Below are 20,639 nucleotides of genomic sequence, written 5' to 3'. Positions count from 1 at the left end.
CTGGAACACGCAGCCAGACTGAACGCAGCTCGGCGACCTTGAAGAAGCGAGTACCGGAAGGACTTTGTAATGTATTTGAGGCAAAAGCTACTGAAGCTATTATACGAGATATGAAAAAGAGTAATGAGCTGTGGAGCTGCACATGATCCAAAACTTTAAATCACATCATAGTGGGCCAAAACTGATAGGAGATCTGCCTCAACCGCCTTTTTGTTGCCTGGTGAAGCCCACCCAGATCACACGGTCGTATCACACTTTTGTTTTTTCCTTCTCAGTTTTCCAGCGTTTTTGCAGTCCACACTGCAAAAAGTCCACATGGGCGACACAGGTTGAGGAAAGTGATGCGCATCCTTGCATACTAACATGCTACATACTTACATGCTACATACTTACATGCTACATACTTACATTGCTGCTGAGATGAATGAGACTGTGTTGATGGGCTACCGAAAGCAGTGCTGTTTGTTGTGCTTTGTCGGCATCAAAACCACCCGTACAGCATTTGTTTTCATTCTTAAGCGTGATTCACGCGGATTTAGGAGAAAACCCTTATCTTTTTAAACGAAAAGCATCTGTCAAACAATGGGAGAGGACCTGCTTGGAGTTTCCTGAGAAGTTTGCCACATTGTGAGGTCAGTGTTAAAGAATCCTGTTTTAAAAGATGGGTTTCATTCTGCGGTCGGTCCTAAAGGCGATGATGTCATCGCCACAGCGAACTGAAGCCAAACGCAGCAACACCCCGCCACGCTCGCTCCTGATGGGAGCGTACTCACAGTGGCTACATTCAGGTCTCAGGTTCATATCTCCAGCCGTCTGTCTGCTACCTGAGTAAAACAAAAGGGCCGCTTTGTTTCAACGCCGGGGTCGAAAGCCTCCCTCAGCAATTACCGTTCACCTTCCAGAGACCTCGGCGTGGAGCAGAACAACTGCGCTTCTTTAACGGTGGGCAGTGGAGCATGAAGACGGGCAAAGCCAATCAGGCTTTCATCCAGGTGAACATACATACTGTACGCTCTCCGCCGCCCAAACTGGCTGCTTTGACATGAAGTTCACGCTCTGGAAACATTTTGTAACAGCAAATGGAGAGATGGATGATGGGATGTTTTGGTGTCCCAGATATTCTGTCAGTAAACCCGATCGGGGGTTTTGTTTTATTTGTTTCATTTTATAATGGAAGTCAGACAAAGGATGCGCTGGTTCTACACACAGCTCACAGCTTCCACAAAGGTTGTCTGAGCAGCAGCAGGAATTTCCCTGAGGCTGTCTGTCTGCTTCCAAACATACCCTCAGGTCTGACAGAGACCCTTGAGATCAAATCCAGTTGATCTGCTCTCTACGCTATATTTTATGACTCTGAAGGATGAGATGCCATCACTCACGTCGCCGCGGTCCTGAAACAACTCCCTTTCATTTCCTGTCGAAGGGCATCGCAGCAGGATCTCAATACGAGGCACCAAAACATTACAAAACATGGGTTTAAATAATGATTTGTGTTTTTTTTTTCCTCCAGAATTTATTACCTGTGTTGCGGTCTCTCTCTGCCCCATCTGCCGCTGCACAGCCGCTGGTTCTGCGGCTGTTTACATCAGGGCCACTGGGAGGCTTCCAGACGCAGAGGGTCTGACAGTCTATCAGCGGATGAGGGTACTTAATACAGGCGCACAACCTCCGTCCTGACCTTGATACTCGGCCGTCCGTCATTGGGGCTTGGAGCAGGGATGAGGTTGAGAGGTCGATTCAGATTCATGACATTTAACCCAGGTCGGACTTCTGGTTTTCAGAGACAACCTGGAAGAAGGAAGAACCGAGGGAACCTGGCTGTGTGTAGTGGTGGGACAGTGACAGCAACAGTGAGCGCATGAATACGCCAGACTATTATTTTCTGACTTTATGCCAGCAGATGTAAATGAACCGTGCCACAGTTCTATAGGCACCAGCCCGTCTATATCAGCACAGCCGGAGCTATAACACCATCTCCACAGGTTCTTGAGTGTAAACTCGATGCCCCTTTCTCTATGAAATTAAAATTTCTACACATGCACAAGGTTGAACCCAAACGCCTCTGGTCATCGACTATGGCCATTGTTTGCGGCTTGTTTGTGTAAACGCAGCGCTGTCATGAACAAAGGAAAGCCAACCAGAACCAGAGTAAATGTGAGGACCTGGGGGCTAAAATGCCGAACCTGAGAGATATGTAAAAGCTTTGTTGACCAAAGAGAAGCTCAGAATTAATCAGAGATAACTCATACACTATGTATGAGGAGTAATATAAATCCTGTTAACAAGGCAGCGTTTATTATAATAGCATTTACTCTAAAATAGTGTTAGACAGTGTTCTTGCAGAAAGATTCCATAAGGTACTTTTATTATAGCCAACATGACATTGTAGCCAGGGTTGAAACTGACCCTGTGAGTGTACATAGAGGCGACTTTGACTGATCACAGGGGGTTCTTTTGTCTGGTGGCTTAACAAATCTGGCTTCTCCTCACATGAGTCATGTAGACACACATTCATTCACTCCCCCACCTCCGGTTGCTTTATTTTTGGGGGGGTGGCAGCACTCATCTGCAGCCTTATTACCCAGACTCCTCTGCGGCAGCCCGACCGGCTCTCCGCTGCCGGAATACTCGGTGAGTCACATCAGCAACCCGCGCACGCTCAGCCCAGCTCAGATCATCAGGAATTTCACCGATGGGAAACCTGCTCCGAATTCAGAAAAAGCCCGTGCATACATTTAATTGTGATGGAGTCCTCCTCATTCTTTCTGCTCGGTCCCGGGATGAAAAGCTGTTTCATCCCAACCGGTGTAATTAATTCAGGAAAATCAAATGTATAAGACCAAAAAAGCCCCATCTGCATGTTCCACTAACTAAAACGTTCCGCAACTCCGAGGATATTTCACAGGTCCTGATGAATTGAGACTATTACCAATAGACTTTATCTGCACGATTGTGAGTTATTTCAGTTTCCGCGGCATCATCTGAGCATCTGTTGAGTGGGAATGCCAGGGGCCACTTCAGTAATAAACCATTTAACAGCTGTCTAACTGCGGCATGAATCACAGTCAATGACATGATTTTGTCTCCCCAGTTTATTTTAATGGTAGAGTATCCTGCCAGTCTGGACTCTCGCTGTCAGAACGTTTTTTTAGGGACTTCACATAAAGAATCTGTTTGGAAAATCGGCACCAGGACCCAAAAATCTGTGACCCTTTCGATTTGGGTGGCTGTTGTACGTCCAGAGGTTGAGGGAAAATGCCGGTAGGGATGTTTTTGCCTCTTGCTTTCCTGTTGCATCAGCTGTTCAAAGCAGATACTTGAGTGCCAATTTCAATTTCTGCCTGGTCGATGTAGAAACCTCAGCACTTTCTCTCAAATTTGATCAATCTAAATGTTTCATTTCAGGTCAATCCAAGAAAAGAATAATGAAAATGGGTTTGGAGCGGTCAGATTTCGGGATAGTCTGTCGGTATGTGAGGTTTATGTACTTTTTTGTGTTCACATTTCCCACCAATAAAGAAAGAGAAGTCATCTTGCTGCTACGACCTGCTAATGACCACTGTCCATGTGGAGTCACTGCTGAGCCTCTACGTCTCAGTCTTGACAACATTTACTCATCTGACGGAAAAACTCCAGCGTGCCAAGGTGCGCTCTGGTGCATGCTGAATTATTTACTGAGCCACAAGCTTTTGTAAACTTCAGTGCCAATTAATCTCAAGAACCTCCTTTGTGTGGAAGCTTAATTGTTCACTAATTAGCATCCTTGCTAACACGCTCTCTCGGTGGAAATGTACGATTACATAGCCCATTGACAGGCTCAGCAAGCAGAGGCTGTTTGCCAAACGTTGTTGTGAAGCCATCAAGTCAACTGTTTGTGTCTCTGTGTGATGCCTTTTATTCTTCCTGCATGTTCTGTGCGCACGCATTCATGTGTGATAAAGCGAGAAGGGAAAACAGAGCCAGCCTGTGTCGGATGCAGTATGTTTGGACTCTTTCACCACACTCGGATGTCAGAAGCATCCAGAAACGTAGATGAGCTGGGGGAAGAGAGGGGACTTTCTCCCCAACTTGTCTGGTGTCCTCCCACAGTCCAAAGACATGCACGTGAGGTGTGCTGCAGACTCCAAATTCTTATTCAGTTGCCCGTTTGTGATGTTAGAATTCTGGAACCTGAACAACATGAGGCATGCTCAAGGATCCTAAGCTGCCTTGAAGAAAGCTCTGATGCTGAGTCTCAGGAGCACAATAAGAATGTAAGATATGTCTTCATCATGGACTGAGGCGAGCGATGAAGATACACATCTGAGTTTAAATCATTCCAGTATTAAAATGTTAATTCCTTCTTTAGCAAAATACAAATCTTTTTCATTGCTGCTTCAAAAGTCCGACAGTCCGTCTTGGTACAGGCGGTGGGCAGCTGTCAGGAACCGGGAAAATGTGTGGACAAACCTATATAAACCAAACAGCGAACAGGTGGCGACTCGCTGATTGGTTTCGCCTCAGATTAGTTTGCTCCCGTGTCTGAGTGCACGTTTGCTTGCCGGTGATGGAGAGCAACAAGGTGTTATTGTGACCGCAGGTCTGCAGATTACACAAGGGCAGTCGGGTTACATCTGCACCGACGTCCAGCTCTCAATGAAGAAGACTATAATCACTCCCTCGCTCCCAGTTAGCTGAAAGATCAACAACAATTGGAAATTGTGGCACACAGACGTCATGAAATAGGTTGTCAACGCAGCCGCGAAGGGCTGAGGTTTCCGTAGGCAGTCGTGTCGAGCTCTGGTCCTTAGAATTACCATATTTATGCTTTAGTGGCGCGCTCATCTCTGCGGACCGGCGATGAAATGGAACCAGAACAGAACCGGACTTTCTGAGGGCGTTTGTCACACCGGGGCAGCATGAAAGCGTCTTGGAGTCTCACGGGCTGGGAGTGAAACGAAAAGCAGTGGGATTGCTGGCTGAGGACGAGCGCATGAGTGAAAGGAGAGGGGGAATAATAATACAGAGAGAGGAAGGTGGGGGGGTCGGTGCTGGAGCTGAGTACAGGCTAACTGTTCATTACCTCTGACGATGGGAGCACTGTGTTATTAACGGAGGGCAGCTCAGCCCCCTCATCCATGTGTCTTTACTGTGATCACTGCCTGCCTCTCGCGGTCTGTTGTTCCCTCTCAGATGCACTGGAAAAATCCCAGCGGATCACCAAATCCATCCACGTGCGTTGTGACCGTGTTCTCACAACGATCTTTGACAAAAAAGTGTCCCTCACTCAGACCGCAGCGGTTTGATCACATTTTATATAACATGACCTGTTAACCTTTACGTCCTCCCTCCCTTCCTCCCTCTCCCTCCCTCTCTCTCTAGCCCCCTCTCTTCCTCATTTTCTCATCTCCTCGCTCCCCCCTCCTCCTCCTCGTTATCTCCCGCTAGTGGTTGTCATGGTGATCGACCCCCAGGGACTCATCCCAAAACCAAAAGTTCTGCACGTCTGAAATAGAACCTCCGCCTGTCTCCTGCAGGGAAGGGGGGGGGGGGGGGGGGTTCATTTGGAAGAGTGTGCACGGGAGAAGCGGGAAGAATGAGAGGGGGGTTGCATGGCAGAGCATGTAGAAGAGAGAGTGAAGGAGAGGAAAGACAAGAGAGAGACAGAAGAGAGGGACAGAAAGAGAGAGAGAGAGAGAGACTATGTGTATCCATTCCAACTGGGTCACATCACAGGAGCATTGCGTAAGCTTAAACACTGCTGCCCCTGTGTTGTGTCCTTAGTCCACACAAGCACATGCACGCACACACACACACACACACACACACGCGCGCGCACACACACACACACACACACAATCAGCCGTCTGTCAAATACGTCAAGTCTGTCACTCTCCTCTGTGCTGCGATGGCAGAGTGAACCCTCATCTTTATCCGCTGCCAGCAGCATGATGTGGCACTTCTTCCTTGCAAGCCACATGCACATGCACTATATCTCCATCACCTGTAGTATTGAAGGGGGGGGGCTACGCTTTGTATTAACCTCCAGGGTGCTGCAGCCAACCGGTCATCGTTTACTTCCTACATTCCTGCATTTATTCAGGAGTCAAGTGTGACTAGATCCTTCTTTGCAGCAGCAGCGTGTAACATATGGAAAAGGATGGATTCAGCTGTGTCCACGTCTCTCCCACATGCTGGACGTATTGTTTTGTTCTGGCCTACAGCTCTCAAATCCAGCTCTCCTGTGAGTGTCTGCCTCTGAACAGGAGGAGCTTGCATACAGTATGTAGACAATAAATCAGATCTGGTTGTTTCAGGTCCTACTCAGACTGTGTCAACCCCTGCAGCTGGGTAGGCAATATTTAAGACGTGTGTCTGAGCATGAAGAAGTCTTTCCAATCAGGGACAGAGAGAAAGAGAGAGAGGAGAGGAGAAGAGAAGGCGGGGTTAATGTCCAGGGGCGTGGCGTCGCAGCTGTCACTCACTGGTGGTCGTCATGGCGAGGGGGCGGTGCGAATTAGCAGGGCATCCAATGGGAGCCGACGCTGCTTGTGTCACCATGGTGATGGGGCTGTGCCCAGGGAGGTTGTGATGGGTTGACAGGTGCGTGACAATCGGAGCTCTCTGCAAGCATGTACGCCAAAGGCAAGAGTAGCAACGTGCCGTCCGACAGCCAAGCCAGAGAAAAGTAAGTTTTATTTATGGGGGGAGGACACCGCGAGCTGCGAGGGAAGTTTCCGAGCGGCCGGGGGCAGTCACGCACGGAGCTGCAGCAGGGGAGGGCGCACGGAGCTGCACACGGCGGCACGGAGCGATCTGCTCAGCGCTCGCTGGGAAAGTTGATTGCTTCGTTTATTTAAAGAAAGACCATCTTAATGTACTTTTCCCTTCGCTGTGATTCAGCTCGTTGTGATAGATCGCAGTTTGGGATGTGAGTGGTTTTCGGTCTGTGGCAACACGTCTGGGTTTTTTGCTCTTATGGGCTTTTTTTATGGTACGGAATTCACAGTAGTTTGCGTTTACAGGTTTTATTTTTAAAATGTATTTTATAGATTTCATCTGTGTTGTGCGTCGCTGTTCCGATGAAGTGAAGCAGGTTGGCCAAGCGGAGCTGAAGTCGACTTTCCTTCTGTCCGCGGTGGAAGCGGCGACAGACGCGGAACCGTGCGCGCCGTTCTGTGCCGACTGCCACGCTTGTTGAGTCTAGTCCGGATGATTGTTCCTCCTGTCCACGGTCCTCCTGCCTCCGCATTATCTCAGCCAGAGAGTCGGGTCCGAAATCTTCATTTTCTGTAGAAATGCTTGTTGTTTTTTTGTTTGTTTGTTTGTTTGTTTTCTCACTGACGGGACGGAGTGATTCCACGTTCCACCCATTTGGGCTTTTTTGGCTTCTATTTATTTTTATTAAAAGAGAGATTTTACTCTTGCTGCCTAAAGACTTTGGAAGATGCATACATGGCATTTAGAAATACTTTAAAAGAATAATTGTCCATCCCTTTGTTCTGCTGTAATGCATGAAAGCACTGAAATCTTAAATAATCAGTCAGTAAATGGGTCGCAGATCTTCCAGCCAGGGCTGCTGGTACTTTTTGGAGGGTGAAGGTCAGATGGCTGCTGAGCAGCGACCAGCCCTGGAAAAGAGGAACATGTGGTTTATTCGGCGTGTCTTTTGTCTGCTAACAGACAAGACGCGTGTGTCCGGGCATCTCTAAGGTTGGAGCCTGATAAAGAATTCAGACAAGGAGGATTATGTTGGAAATATGAAAAAAAAAGGGGGGGTAAAAAACCCTCTTTCAGCTGAGTTCTGGAGTAATTATCTTCTCTAGTATGAACTGCTGCTGCTCATGTATTATTGTCTTTTGGATTCAGCTCACTCATGTTTGTCAATAGTGTGATGAAGTGTTCAGCTCCGTCCCTCGAGCCCCATTCTTCTTTCCCCATCGATCCACGTGAGCGGAACAGTTCTGAGCACTGCGGGTCGGTGGGAGACTTTGTTCCTTTACATGCAGTGACACGGCCAAGGATGGAAGGCTTCCTCCGGGCCTTGGAAACACTCCCGGTGAACTTTTGTAAACGCAGCGGATGTTTAATATCAGGCTGCGCTCATCAGCGGGCCAACGTTTTGTTCGTTCTCTCATTTCATTTGTCACTTTAATTCTACTGAGCACAAGTTGTCATATCTCATTCATGCAAACACGCAGCCCGCAGGGTGGGGACGACTCGGCCTCCCTGTTCAGTATCACATTTAATTTAGGTTTCTGTGCTGTTGGGGGGGGGGTCAGGCTTGTGTTTGTATGTGGAGGCTACAGTAAAATCCCACTTTGCCTTTAATGCCAAGGCTGTGACAAAAGCAAGGAGGTGGTGACAAAAGAAAACAGATGAAAACAGACAAAAAGCAACTATCGGGCAGGGCAGTTTCATTTGTCTCCTAACAAGCGGCCTTGTTTATCAGCGGTGCGCATCGGAGAGGCAGCGCGGCCCCGGCGCCGTCAAGCCTTCAGTTGTTTCCCATTTCAGGAGCACAGCGGGGGACCAGAGAGTGGGAGAGATGGAGGGCAACTACAGACCGAAGGAAAGGAGGAGGAGGAGGAGGAGGAGGAGGAAAGGGGAGCGGGACTGAGGGAATTTGCTGGATCATTAGTTTACAGTGTTGTAGTATTGACCTCCGCATGGACCCCTGCTGTCGGGGCTCTGGCACCTCACCCATGTAGATGTAGAGGAGCCCGAAATGCAGCTGACCTCTGCAGTCTGCCGTCTGTCCAGTCCTGTGTGTGTGTGTGTGTGTGTGTGTGTGTGTGTGTGTGTGTGTGTGTGTGTGTGTGTGTGTGACTGTTGCTACCTGAATGCATCATGCATCGCTGATGCAGAGAAACTGTAAGACCATTAGTGGTTCTGCAGTTGTGACGTCCTTCCTGTTGTTTATTTTTCAGAGGAAGTGGACAACATCCCCGACAGGACACTGGCATCAATGTCGCCATGCTTCCGTGTGCTGGTGATCACGTGTGAAATGTACATTTGTTTATAAGTCACATACATTTGAACGACTGTGTCTAAGGGGCAGAGGGGGTTTTCCATGCAGCCCCCTGGAGACCAGCTCCAGGTCTTGAGTCATTGTGACAGTCAAGGACACTGACTGGGAAGCTAAGCTTGTTCCAATGTCCAACTTCACAGGGGAAGGACTTGAAGTGGGGCTGGAAGTGTCCTGTTGGAACCAGGCTGTTGGGTGACAGGTAGCAAGCACCGCTAATTTACGATCCAGTATATTCTGGACACTTGTTGGACCCGTAAACTGGCGTTACGGCCCTGCAAGAGTACTTTTCTGTTTGAATTCACAAAGGTGCTGTGGAAATGTTGTTTCTCAATGTTTCTTTGATGGTTAGATTATGTGAGAGCTGTTTCTATACAGCTGCTGGCCTTTAAGCAGCAAAATCAACATCTTGACAGTGGTGGTGACATTTAGAAGACAAAGGAGTAATCAACCTCGGTTCTGAAGATCCAGGAGATTGAAATATTAATGAAATTATGCTGTGAAGATGTGTATGTCCTTCCTGCAGCTTTAAATAGATTTTTTTTTGAAAATGTGATGACGTAAGACCTTCAAGAATCCCCACAGGAACATGCTAATCCTTTATTTTATAATCAAATATTTTGCAGCTGCAGAATTTGACTATGAAATTGGCTGTAGAGTTGGCCAGGGAGAACACACACACACACACACGCACACACACACACACACACACACACGCGCATGCAACCGACTGATTACACTAGATAAAAAAAGAGAGTCAAGGTTGATCTTGGCGTCCCTGTCCAGTCCAAGCTCCTAATTGTTTTTCCTGACAGCCGACCTTGTTATTGAACTTGTAGATGTTTCATGCATCCTGAATTAGAGTGACGACTAAAAATCTAATATGTTTTAGCACCATATTTATGAATACATCGCATGACCTTTTCCCCCTATGTGTGTGTGTGTGTATGTACAGTACATATACACAAATAAACAATTGCATTCGGTCCCATGGATACATTATAGAATTTAGATTTTAACTTGCTCCTATGAGGTTTTCCCATTTTAAAGATTTGAGTGGCACAGCAGTATTAAGAAATTGAAGCGACGGCATTATTTTAGGTGTCTCGTGCGTGCGTGTGTGTGTGCATGTGTGTGTGAGTGAGAGAGCAGAGAAAGGACAGGTAGATGAACATTTTCCCAGGCCTTCGTCTCCGGCTGTAGCTGAGTAACGGTCGGCTCTTGATTTAGATTAAGAGTGACAGTACATGAGCGTTGACCGTGCACTGCATGGCTTCAATGAATGTAGGCTTCAGTCACCGAGGACATGTTCCAGGTCGCTCTGGGACTGTGGATCTGAATCTCCTGCAGTACAATAGCGAAGGCCCTCGCGTCTTTGTTAGAATGTTAGAACACGGTTTAAATTGTTGGTGACTGTTATCGAGTAAATCTCATATCACCCACCCAAACACAGGAGGAGTGAAGAGGACTGGAGTGTTCCCTTGTTTTAAAGTCAGAAGGGAGGTCAAATTTGTAAAAGCTGAAACTGATTACACGAGGACACACGAGAACTTTGTCCACAGGCCGGATGAGGTCAGGTGATGGAAGACCTCATGTTCCGGTGCTGTGAACCGTCTGTGTGGGGACCTTTTGTGTTCCAGGAGTGGTCTTTCTGTGGATCACTGATGCTGATGAAGTGGCAACAGCAGGTTATTTTAGCTGTAGCCACCTGTGGAGCCTCCATGGTGGGACACCAGCTATGGCTCTATACTGTGAGCTAGCCTGAGTACACAGACTTGTGACCTTTTGGAGTACCGACTTGGATGTCCGTACTTTAAAGTACATACTTTCTGCTGTTTTTGCTCTGGTTGCCACCTGAGGTGTACATACATGAACGCCACTATACATGACAAAATGGGCGGAGCAAGTACAGAAAGCCTGGACTGTACTTGGCAGTTTGCGAACTTAGAACTTGAGGACTTGGGCGGTGACATCTTGAGAAATGACTTTATTAACCTTTTCCTTGATGACAAACCGGTCCTTATTTCTGCTGCATGTTCTGCTCATGTTTTCCACTCACAGATGCTGTGAACAGTCTTTCTATCCGTTGCTGAGCCCAACGGCATTTGATGCTAAGTGAAACCTTAGTAACGGGTGCACATGCGGTGACATGCAACTCAAATAATGATGTCGCCAACATCAGAAAGCATCTGTTAGCTCTGTGACGGCTTCGTATGGCACAAGTTCACACCGCGGGAAAGAAAACCGGCAGCATTTAAGATCTTTGACGGCTTCCGTTGTTAAAACGAAAACAAATTTGCTTTCTGTCTGAGCTGTTTGCGGTGTTTTCCCAACCTTTCATCCCAGGGAATCACACCCCCATCTCGCTGTCACTCCGCCTGTGATCATCACACGGCTAATAGCATCGCCAGCTCTCACGGGACGCTCGTGAGCAAGTGCAGGAGACCAGAGAGCTGTCACTGCCAATGGTCAATGCTGACAGGCAAAGATTACAAGAAAACTCAGATATATATTCTTTACTAGAATATAGAGTGAAATGTGATCATTATGGTTAAAAAAGACCACAAAAAAATAATAAAAAAGAGGTCTTTCTAACCTGCTGAACACACTGCAGCTGGTAAAAGCTCTCTTTTATCTGCTGGCATCCATCACTGTTGCTCTCTTATCGCCACTACCAGAGCTGGAACTCACCATGGAACTTCTATCAAAGGAGCAGCCTCTTATTGAGCCGTGCGAGGTGGCCGGGAGGCCGTTTCTGTTCTACTGCAGCCACAAAGAAACGGGTGACGTGTCAATCAACAGAGACGGCACCTTCACAGGACACCTCGGGGTCCTCTGGACGGATCAGAGTGACAGAACACCCTTCTGATGGGATCAGATAGAAAGCGGAAGGTGGTCGGAGAGGGTTCGGCGTCCTCGGTGTCTCCACATGCATTCTCATTGAGCGTCTCCAAACCCATCTTCATGGTTTCTGGTTGGTTCGTTAAGATTCTGGCATAACGGGACGTCCAGACCGGGACCGGTCTGATGTGTAAACCGAAGCACGGGGGAGTTTCTGGAGCACTTATTCGACCACAGCTGGAAACGGCATGTGGTCTTTTTTTTTTTTTTTTTTTACAATTTAATGGCTAATTTCTGCGCGTTTCCATCCAGTTCACCACCAAGTCGCTCTCTCAGAGTGCTCCCTGTAACCCGAGATCTCCCGCCAGGAGCATAGGCTGCCATTGGAAACACTTCCTGTCGGCTGGAATCCGCTTTTATTGTTCGACGTTTGCACCACCGCCATCGTTGACCTGCCGGGGTGCTGATGCCTATCTGTCCTTTTTATCAGCGAATCTTCCAGCGCGCTCGCCGTGCATGCTGCCGCTTCTGACGCTGGAGGTTGGTTGGAGGCTGATATTCCTCCATCATTGATATGCAAGCCGCATCACACAGGCACTAGCGCAAGGTTAAGCATGCGTGACAGCCCGGCTCAGAAACTGCTTCAGACTCTGTCTTTTCTCCCTCTCTCTCTTTATTTTATTTATTTTGTACATACAAGCGTGCAAGTGGGGCGCCCATACATAAATTCCTATATAAAGCACGCATGATCTCCGAGCCTGTACGATCCAGGTTAGTCTAATTTGTCCTTTGTGTCTTATGAATGATTGAAACCTCTGACATTGGCGTCTTTGACCTTTTTGCCGTTTCTTTTCACATCCACTAGAAAAGCAGGAAGGACAAATGAAGTAAAGGGGTGCAAGAGAGAGACTGTTCATCAGTGTTGTGGGCTAAAACAGGCAGCAATCATGCCTCAGCACATACGTCTCGCTAATGTACACAACAGCGTGCTTTAGGAATTCCTGACATTTATTTATATCCGCTCTGGAGCTTCTGTGCAGGCTTCATTTGTTCGGAGACATCTAAAGACGGACGTCATCTGAGTCAAGGCGGAAGGCCAATTAGGCTCCGTAGGAAGCAAACTCAAATCCGGTACATTCGGAGCTTTGCTGTCAGCCTAGATTTCTGTTTCGGATTTTTGCCATTTTGAAATGTTGCACAGTGTAAATGTCGAGACAGCGGGCCCAGTGTGTTGCTGCAGACATGGCAGAGGTGTGCGCATCCTTCCTGACAACTCACATTTTGGTCACTCAAAGAAGTTGCTGTAGAATATTCAATCCAACAAAATGACAGCAGCTCCCACAACTCCCCTGATGCTGATGCTGACATTTGATTTGCGGAGGCATTTAGAACAATTACAGGTAATCTTAGAGTAAACATGAAACTAGAGGATGATTGATTTAGAAAGCCAACATGGTTCTTTGCAGCAGTTGACACACACATGTGTCTTAACACGTGTCTCGTCGGCTCCAGTTACAAGGGCCAACTGTAAATGTCAAAAGTGGACATAAATTGAATACTAATATGCAAAAGTGCAGTAAAGTCCAACCCGATATCGTAAAGTCCTTTAGATGAGTCTCAGTAGCTTCAATACTCTCCGGTTCAGGTCTGTTGTCCAACTGCCTTCGGATTTTTTCCTCAAGTACTTCCTGACAAAACTTCCGATGCTAATGAAGCTAACGTAAACTTTAATAGCTAACCAGTTTGTGAATGCATTAAATGAGCCCAATTTCCACCCCAACATAGCAGTGCATCTGCAACTAAAGACACACTCTTTACTGGTTTGCAGTAAGAGTTAAATTCAACTTAGTTGACTTGTTTGTTTTATTTTTATTAAGGACCTGCAGATGTGCAAGGTTTCTTCTTCACAGATTGCAACTTTACCGTTCATGCCCACTTGTGATGTGCGTTTCTGTTCATCGAGCTGTTGATCGGCGTAAACACGAGTTCTAATTCTCTAGAAATAGTCTGAAAAATGTAAACAAGCGCAGCTATCTGTGCATGCCTTCAGATATTTCTCCCCTGCTCCTTCCTTTGCTGCACGCCAAAGACCTCCTCCTCCTCCTCCTCCTCCTCTTCCTCCTCTTCCTCGGCCGCAGCTGTGACTTTTGTTTTGCATTTCGAGGTGGACGGACAGACAGAACACCCTGTTCTTCAAAAATGTCTTTTGTTTCTTCTGTTCTCAATTAAGCTTCAATCTGGCGCACATACTGCTCCTGTCTTGTATAAACATGAGAGTGAAGGAACGTTTCCACCAGCGAGAAAGGTGGTGTCATCTCGGGACCAGGTCTGCTTTGCTCTCACCGTGTGTCTGTCCTCCCTGCAGCAATGTTTCATGTTCATAGAGGTCTGATAGGACACGTATTATTTCACACCAGCCAGGACGTGTGTTGGACACCTTGTATTTAATTTTCTGGTCTTCAGTTTGCTCACCATATCTTGTGTTCAAATCAGCGTCGGGAGCAATTTCTTGTATTGTTTAAAGCTGAAATTTACTGCCTCCATGATCCATTAAATGCTCCTCGGCCCGTCCATCCCTGAAAATAGCCCCCGAAACATACGTGAATTAACCTCGCGCGCATTAATGTCGTCATCCAACCCGGAGTTCTGTCTGCAGACAGTCGTTTGATGTCCAGAACTTTACGGCCGTGTTGCGTTCAAGATTTACTGTAATAGCTTGCGGAGAAATGAGGACAAGGAAAACACTCCTAAAAATCATTGGTGTCCTGCGAGCTGTGAAATTAAACAAAACCCCCCACGAGAGCTGCCTCAATCTAAACAAATCAAGGCCAATGAAATGGAACTCAAATTAAGAATGTGATGGATTCGCTTCATTTTTTACATAATTCTTTCTCTTCGTACATTTTACCAAAAGCCCCACGGCTGCAGCTGAAAACACGCGCGTCCCTATTAAACTGGACACTGGATATTTTGCTCAGTTAATGTGTAAGTAAAGAGTGATCTCTCCATCTCTGCCCCTCTCCCCGTCTCTGATAAGCTGGCATTTCCTGTTATCTCAGCCCTGGGCATTGTTGTCTGCGCTGTGAGACCGTGGAGTCCCGGTGCTGCTGACAGAACCAGAGCTGTTTCGCTCGGTCTGATTGCGTCTGTATCGCGCTTCCTTGCCATTGTCTCTTCCGCGTCTTAATTGTGTCTGCGCTAATTTGCAGTTTTCGAAATGCATGCGGGGGGTTGCATCCTGTCGGAGCTGCCACCAGCAGATCTGGAGTCGGTTTGTTCACCGACCCACGCACCAGCGTAATGACTTTATCCACATTCCTGTAACATCAGGGCAAAGACTTGTTTTTCACACTGAGAAATAATGACAATAAGAAGCTAAATGGGAAAGAAAGGCATTTCTTCGGCAGTGTGGACGGATTTTCCACCGTTTCCTGTCAACTTGAGGCTGTTTACACTTCAGCGTGGTGTTCTGGGGGACTATTTTTCATACCAAACATATTTGTTGATAACCAGACAGGGGTGTAGTCTTTTGGAGACACATGCTGCGCTGTCCTCGCTCCTCAGGGGTGGAGTTGTGCAACAGTTGGACGGGGGGGGGGGGTTAGACTCTCTTGATGAGTTGCCTCTTATCGCCCTCTTCATGCCGCAGTTCGGTTTGCAACGGTGTTCATGTCATACATGACAGAATACATCACAGAAATAACTGAACAAGCGCTGCGGACCGGGCGCTGAACCCTTGTTGTAGCGGCAGGATTAAACTCTTCACCCAAACTGGGATCACTGCCTCCACAAACGAGGGTTCATGTGAGTCGCCAAAACATAATAAATAAATAAATACATCCGATAATCGCATTAATGCTTTTTTTTGCATGTTAAAAATTTGAGTGGCAAGGCGTTTGTTGCTCAGTCTGTAGGGGAAGTGGAGGGGTCACGGTTCAGGCCCTGGTACGGAATAAACTTAAAAAGTGTTCTGATAGTAGACGTAGGTGACCGGACAGCTTCATAGCACTGCTGGGGTACCCTTGAGCAAGCTAGCGTACCCCCATGTCCTCTCATAGGGCCCTGCAATGAGCTGGCGACTCATTCAGGTGTACCCTGCTCTCACCCGTATGCAGCTGGGACAGGCTCCAGGACCCCCACCCCCCCTGACCCCGGAAGGGGAAAAGTGGTCAAGATATGGGAAAAAAAGAGGACATTTTAATGGCCTAGGAATGCTGAGAGAGGGAATTAATGTGATCTGCACAGGATTCCAAAAAGTTTAGAAATGTCAAACCGCTCTTAAAATGTAAACACTTGACACATTTGTGTCTCTAATGTAACCTGAAGTGTTTCTGTTGTTTTTTGTTTGTCTTTTTTTAATTTTCAGTTTGAAATCAAACACCCAAATTTGGATCTCTGCTGGACGCCAGCTGGAGAATGCCCGAGTTCCTGTGTGTCATTTGTTTGGCCCCTCCCACAATGCATTTCACCTGACTGGCCAACTTCTGGCAACGTCACCATCCCTCGATGATGGCAGCAGCCGCCGTGTTGCCATAGCGACACTTGTTACGCGTAAGGTTGACCTTGTGTCATCATCTTTGACCGCTCCTCGCTGGTGCGAGCTACATTAAGCTCCCCCGACACCGGCATCATCAGGGTCATCACAAGCGGAAAAAAGCATCAGCAAACATTTGCTCACCCCGATGAGACCAAACAGGGCGCTCGAGTAGATAAAGCAAAGTTTTTACGTCCCTTTGTGCACTCGTTTCCTCGCAGGATTGGGAGAGGCGGAGGGAACGCAGCTCATTCACCGGAGCCCAAGTCTGAATCTACAGTAGCAGGGCGACGTCAGACTGGATATTCTTTGAGTGGATATCTCAGTGCAAGTGCTCTGCCTTTAGCAGGAGCCATTAGCGAGACCCCGAGGAATTCTGCAGAGGGGTAATGGAGAATATAGACTTGTGACCATCAGCAGAAATTCCAATTAGAGATGCATCAGCTGGCAGGCAGTCCTGTAGCAGGAGTCCCGTGAAGGTTTTGTCACACTAATGCAGAAAAATCAGATTTCCTCTGAATTGTGGGTTTATTATTTATGTCCGCTGGTCAGTATGGAAGCCATTTCAAAGGCTGCAGTGCGACGGCATCTGCACATCACATGAAATCCACTGATTGTCTCACAAAGCTGCTCCTGGACAACAGCGTGTGACAGCAGCATATCAGTTTCTAGCATTGCTTTGCTAACAGGTTGCAGCATCCGTCTTATTCCACACTGTCCTGACCTTCCCTCGCTGCTTCCCAGCTCCATCCATTAATCATTTACTCTCTCTCTCCTCCTCCTCCTCTGTTGTTTCCGTTTTGACCTCCCTCCCTCTCTCTCTCTCTCTTTCCCCGCAGCTCTCTTTGTCCACCTTTCCCCGCCTTTTTTCTCTCTGCTGACTGCTAAATGACACATCTCCGCGTTTCTGTGCATCTTTGTTGCACTTGCAGAAGTGAATCGCCGAAACGAGACGCTTTCGAACAATTAATCCACCCGGCCATCCAACTTTGCTGCCCAGATTCGTTTAAAAAAAAAAAAAAAACTACTTTTGTCTAATGAAAGTGCATCAGTGATTAATCCACTGGGACCTATTTTTCCACATGAAGTGACGTGACGCATAGCCGTTGTTCGGAAGACGCAAGGATGTCATAATCCTCCTGGTTGTTTATCTTTTTTTTTCCTTTCTGTTATTTTGTTGAAGCCCAACATATGAAATGAATTATTCAGCACCGTAATGGTTCTATATTTATCCTTGTTTACCCGGCCATCGTTTTATTTCTCCTCCTGTCTCTCCGTCCATCCGTCTGTCTGGCAGCCGTGGCCTGCTCGGTTTTAATGAATGAAGTCAAGTCATTTAGCGGGGGCCCTTAATAGCATGTAAAGCCCCCACTACTGGGCTTGATTAATCAGGGAAAGTGTTTGGCGGTCACACACAGAGCTGCCCTCAGCTGTGGAAGAAGCTTTATCACTGTGTACTGTCCCTCTGGTTCCTCTGGTCCTTGTGGTCCCTCTGGTCCCTCTGGTCCCACTGGTCCCACTGGTCCCAATGGTTCCCTTGTATCTTCTCACCAGCCTGAGTGAAGAGCTGCCAATTCCCCCCCACAGTCCACGGAGGTTTTAATTGTGGGCTTCTCTTCTGGGGAGCAACAGTATCCCACCTTGCTGTGATGGAAGATTTAAAGCAGCTGATTTGATGGTTGTGTTTGTGTTTGCTAAGTTAGTTAAATACACCATCTCATGGCGTCAGCGTGGCTTATAAACGGTCACGAGTCTCAGTCGCACCGTCACTTTCCCTAAAATTATTCTTAAATTTAAACACAGCTGAGATTAATTGCAAAGGTTGAGGTTTTTTTTTCCATCAGGAAATCCATATCTAGGAGATAATTGCAGTATTTTAACTTCCTGTTCGACTTACTTCATTAAGTATCATTAACTTTAACACAGGACGCGTTTTAAACCATTTCTGAAGATACACCGAGATGTGGGTCACACGCGCCACTAAAATACCGTGGCACGTCTTTAATTCTGTCCGCAGTCATTCGTGGGCTTCAGACCGGTTCAGCCCGCCTGTTTTCATCAGATGTTTTGAGTTAATTTAGAGAAGGAGGTCACAGCAGGGGGCTCTGCCAACGGTGACACGTCTCACTGAGCATCTTTAACATTAGAATATGAGAGTTTACAGATCTCGCCTCTCATCCCCTCGTACTCATCACGTCCGACGCCATCCTCCCGTCCGCCTCTCTTTCCCGCTCCTCTCTAATCCCCCTTCTCCATCCTCTCTCCCCGACCCTTTCATCTCTCGCTCTTCCACGCTTCTGTCACCCCATCACTCCCGTTCTGTTTTTTTTCCCTCTTGAATTTTGTTCCACAGTGGAGCTGAAAAGAATTCAGCTTCTCTCTCCCTCTCTCGCTCTCTCGCTGCCTGTCTTATTTGTCTTTTCCTTCTTTCATTTTCTCCCCTCTTACCAGAACAATCAGGTCAGTCTGTGGCTTGAAATATATATTGAATTTACTTTATTAACATGGAAAACAGGTTAAATCCTGATAACAAACAGAATTACGCAGCAGCTATTGCAGTTGGAACGCACTCTCCTTTTTTTCCAGTGCTAATAATCTCGTTAATAACCTCCTGGTTGCTTTTAGTTAGCTCCATATTCGCTGGTTGCTGCCTGCGCCGCCCCCTAGCAGGGTTCACTGTCCGCGAGGATTACGCAACAGCTTCCTGAAGACAGTTTTTCCTGACTGCGTGTCCTGCTCACTGTTGCTTACTTCCTGTGGGGAGAGAGTATTTCCTGTTCGCAGCAACATCCAACACTGCTTCGTCATGTGGAAAAAAAAGAAAACGTCATTCGGATTTTGTCGTGTGTGTGTGAGGAAATCCTGCGTTTCTAGGCTCTGGGTAACTTATTGTGGTTTAGCAATTATCTATTCAAATGTTTAATATTCAGTTTGGTCAGCATAGATCAGAAGCACGGCCACTTCGCTGTTCCGGCCTGAACACGGTTAAAATCATCCGGAGCTAATCTCAAACAGGCAAAGCCAATCACTGGGGCCGCCACGAGATGCGAGCTGATGCTCTGCCAGACTTTGATGGCGGTAAATTGATTAGCACCGATCTACGAGTCCTTCCTCATGCTGATCTCGGGCAAATCAGCTTGGGTTTTTGCTGAGGGTGTGGTTGCGCTCCGAGAACGATTTTAATCCTCTCCGCATTCCCCTCTCAGCACAGCACGGCAACCAGGCAGCAGAGACGCCAGCCGCAGGGTTCCGTTCCGATCGCTGCTGCCTCCCGCCGACGTGGCAGCCATGATGGGTCGCTCGCTGTAAAAGCAAAGCGACTCGCTGGATACGCACGCCACTTGAGATTGGAGGAGAAATGGGTCAAGTGCGGATCTCAACCCCCTTTTGTTACACACACACACACAGACACAGACTTACACCTGATCTCTTCAGTCATTCTGGGTGCAGAAGTGATCGATGTCCTGGTTCTTATTTACAACACAAATCGTGTAGATCCTGTAGAAAGTTGTCATTATTGAGTTAAAGGAGGTTGCACAGGTCATATGGGAGGTTGACCTCTGGGCAGAGTGTGTAAAAATCTCCTTCTCATTGGTGGACATTTAGACCATGAGGCGTGCAAGTCTGGGAGATCAAGTGATATCTTTGGACAGGAGCCATGGGTCTGCAAACATTTATTTAAAAAACTATTTCTGACATGGGACCATGAAAAAAACAGGGAAAAAACTACCTTAGCCACTTTCATCTTATATCTGAAGGCTGTAAAAAGAGAAAAGTGTGTTTGTCTGTCGGAGAGAGCAAAATAAAAGGAAGTCACTTTATATAGGCTGACACGGAGTGCAAAACCCAGGAAAGGGACCAGGTTTTAAACACCAAAGGCGTGTTGTTATGCTTAAATATCCCAAAAGTTGTGAAAGTGTTCTCAACGGTCAACTGTCCTGTGAGGATGAAACCTCTCTGTCACCCTCTGTCTGCGCTTGAGTCGCGTGTTATTGTGTCAGCAGGAGGGCAGGCTGAACAAGCGGTTCCTGAAGAGCCAGACCACCACATGAGAGCTTCATCACTGGTCTTTGAGAATATTAGTCGTTTTCAACAGGAAATACTGGTTTCCACCATTTCCTCACCATTTCCCAACTCCCTCTGTTGCTATGCTGTGAATAAGAGAACAACTTATAAAACAAAGTTTTTCCTCATCTTTAGTCTTGCAGCTCTGATGCTATCTACTTCAATATCACTTTTCCTTTCATTTAGTTCTCT

At 47.2% G+C, this 20,639-nt stretch overlaps 1 protein-coding gene across 3 annotated transcripts in view; it reads left to right on the top strand.

Annotated features, from left to right (window-relative positions):
* Window positions 1–6,520: 6,520 nt before the first annotated feature.
* ssbp2a (single stranded DNA binding protein 2a) overlaps window positions 6,521–20,639 on the top strand; it is a 36,646-nt gene continuing 22,527 nt past the window's right edge. Inside the window, exon 1 of one of the 3 annotated variants that reach the window (XM_029830170.1) lies at window positions 6,521–6,667. In XM_029830170.1, coding sequence (XP_029686030.1) covers window positions 6,612–6,667 — 56 coding nt within the window. In that variant the 5' untranslated portion in view covers window positions 6,521–6,611. Of the gene's footprint in view, window positions 6,668–6,762; window positions 6,911–15,633; window positions 15,653–20,639 lie in introns of those variants that run through there. The other 2 variants (XM_029830171.1, XM_029830172.1) reach the window with 2 other exon arrangements.

Source organism: Takifugu rubripes, chromosome 21 (genome assembly GCF_901000725.2).
Source record: "Takifugu rubripes chromosome 21, fTakRub1.2, whole genome shotgun sequence".
Lineage (NCBI taxonomy): Eukaryota > Metazoa > Chordata > Actinopteri > Tetraodontiformes > Tetraodontidae > Takifugu > Takifugu rubripes.
The sequence above is the reverse complement of the archived record's forward strand: the minus strand, read 5'-3'. Positions and strand labels throughout refer to the sequence as shown.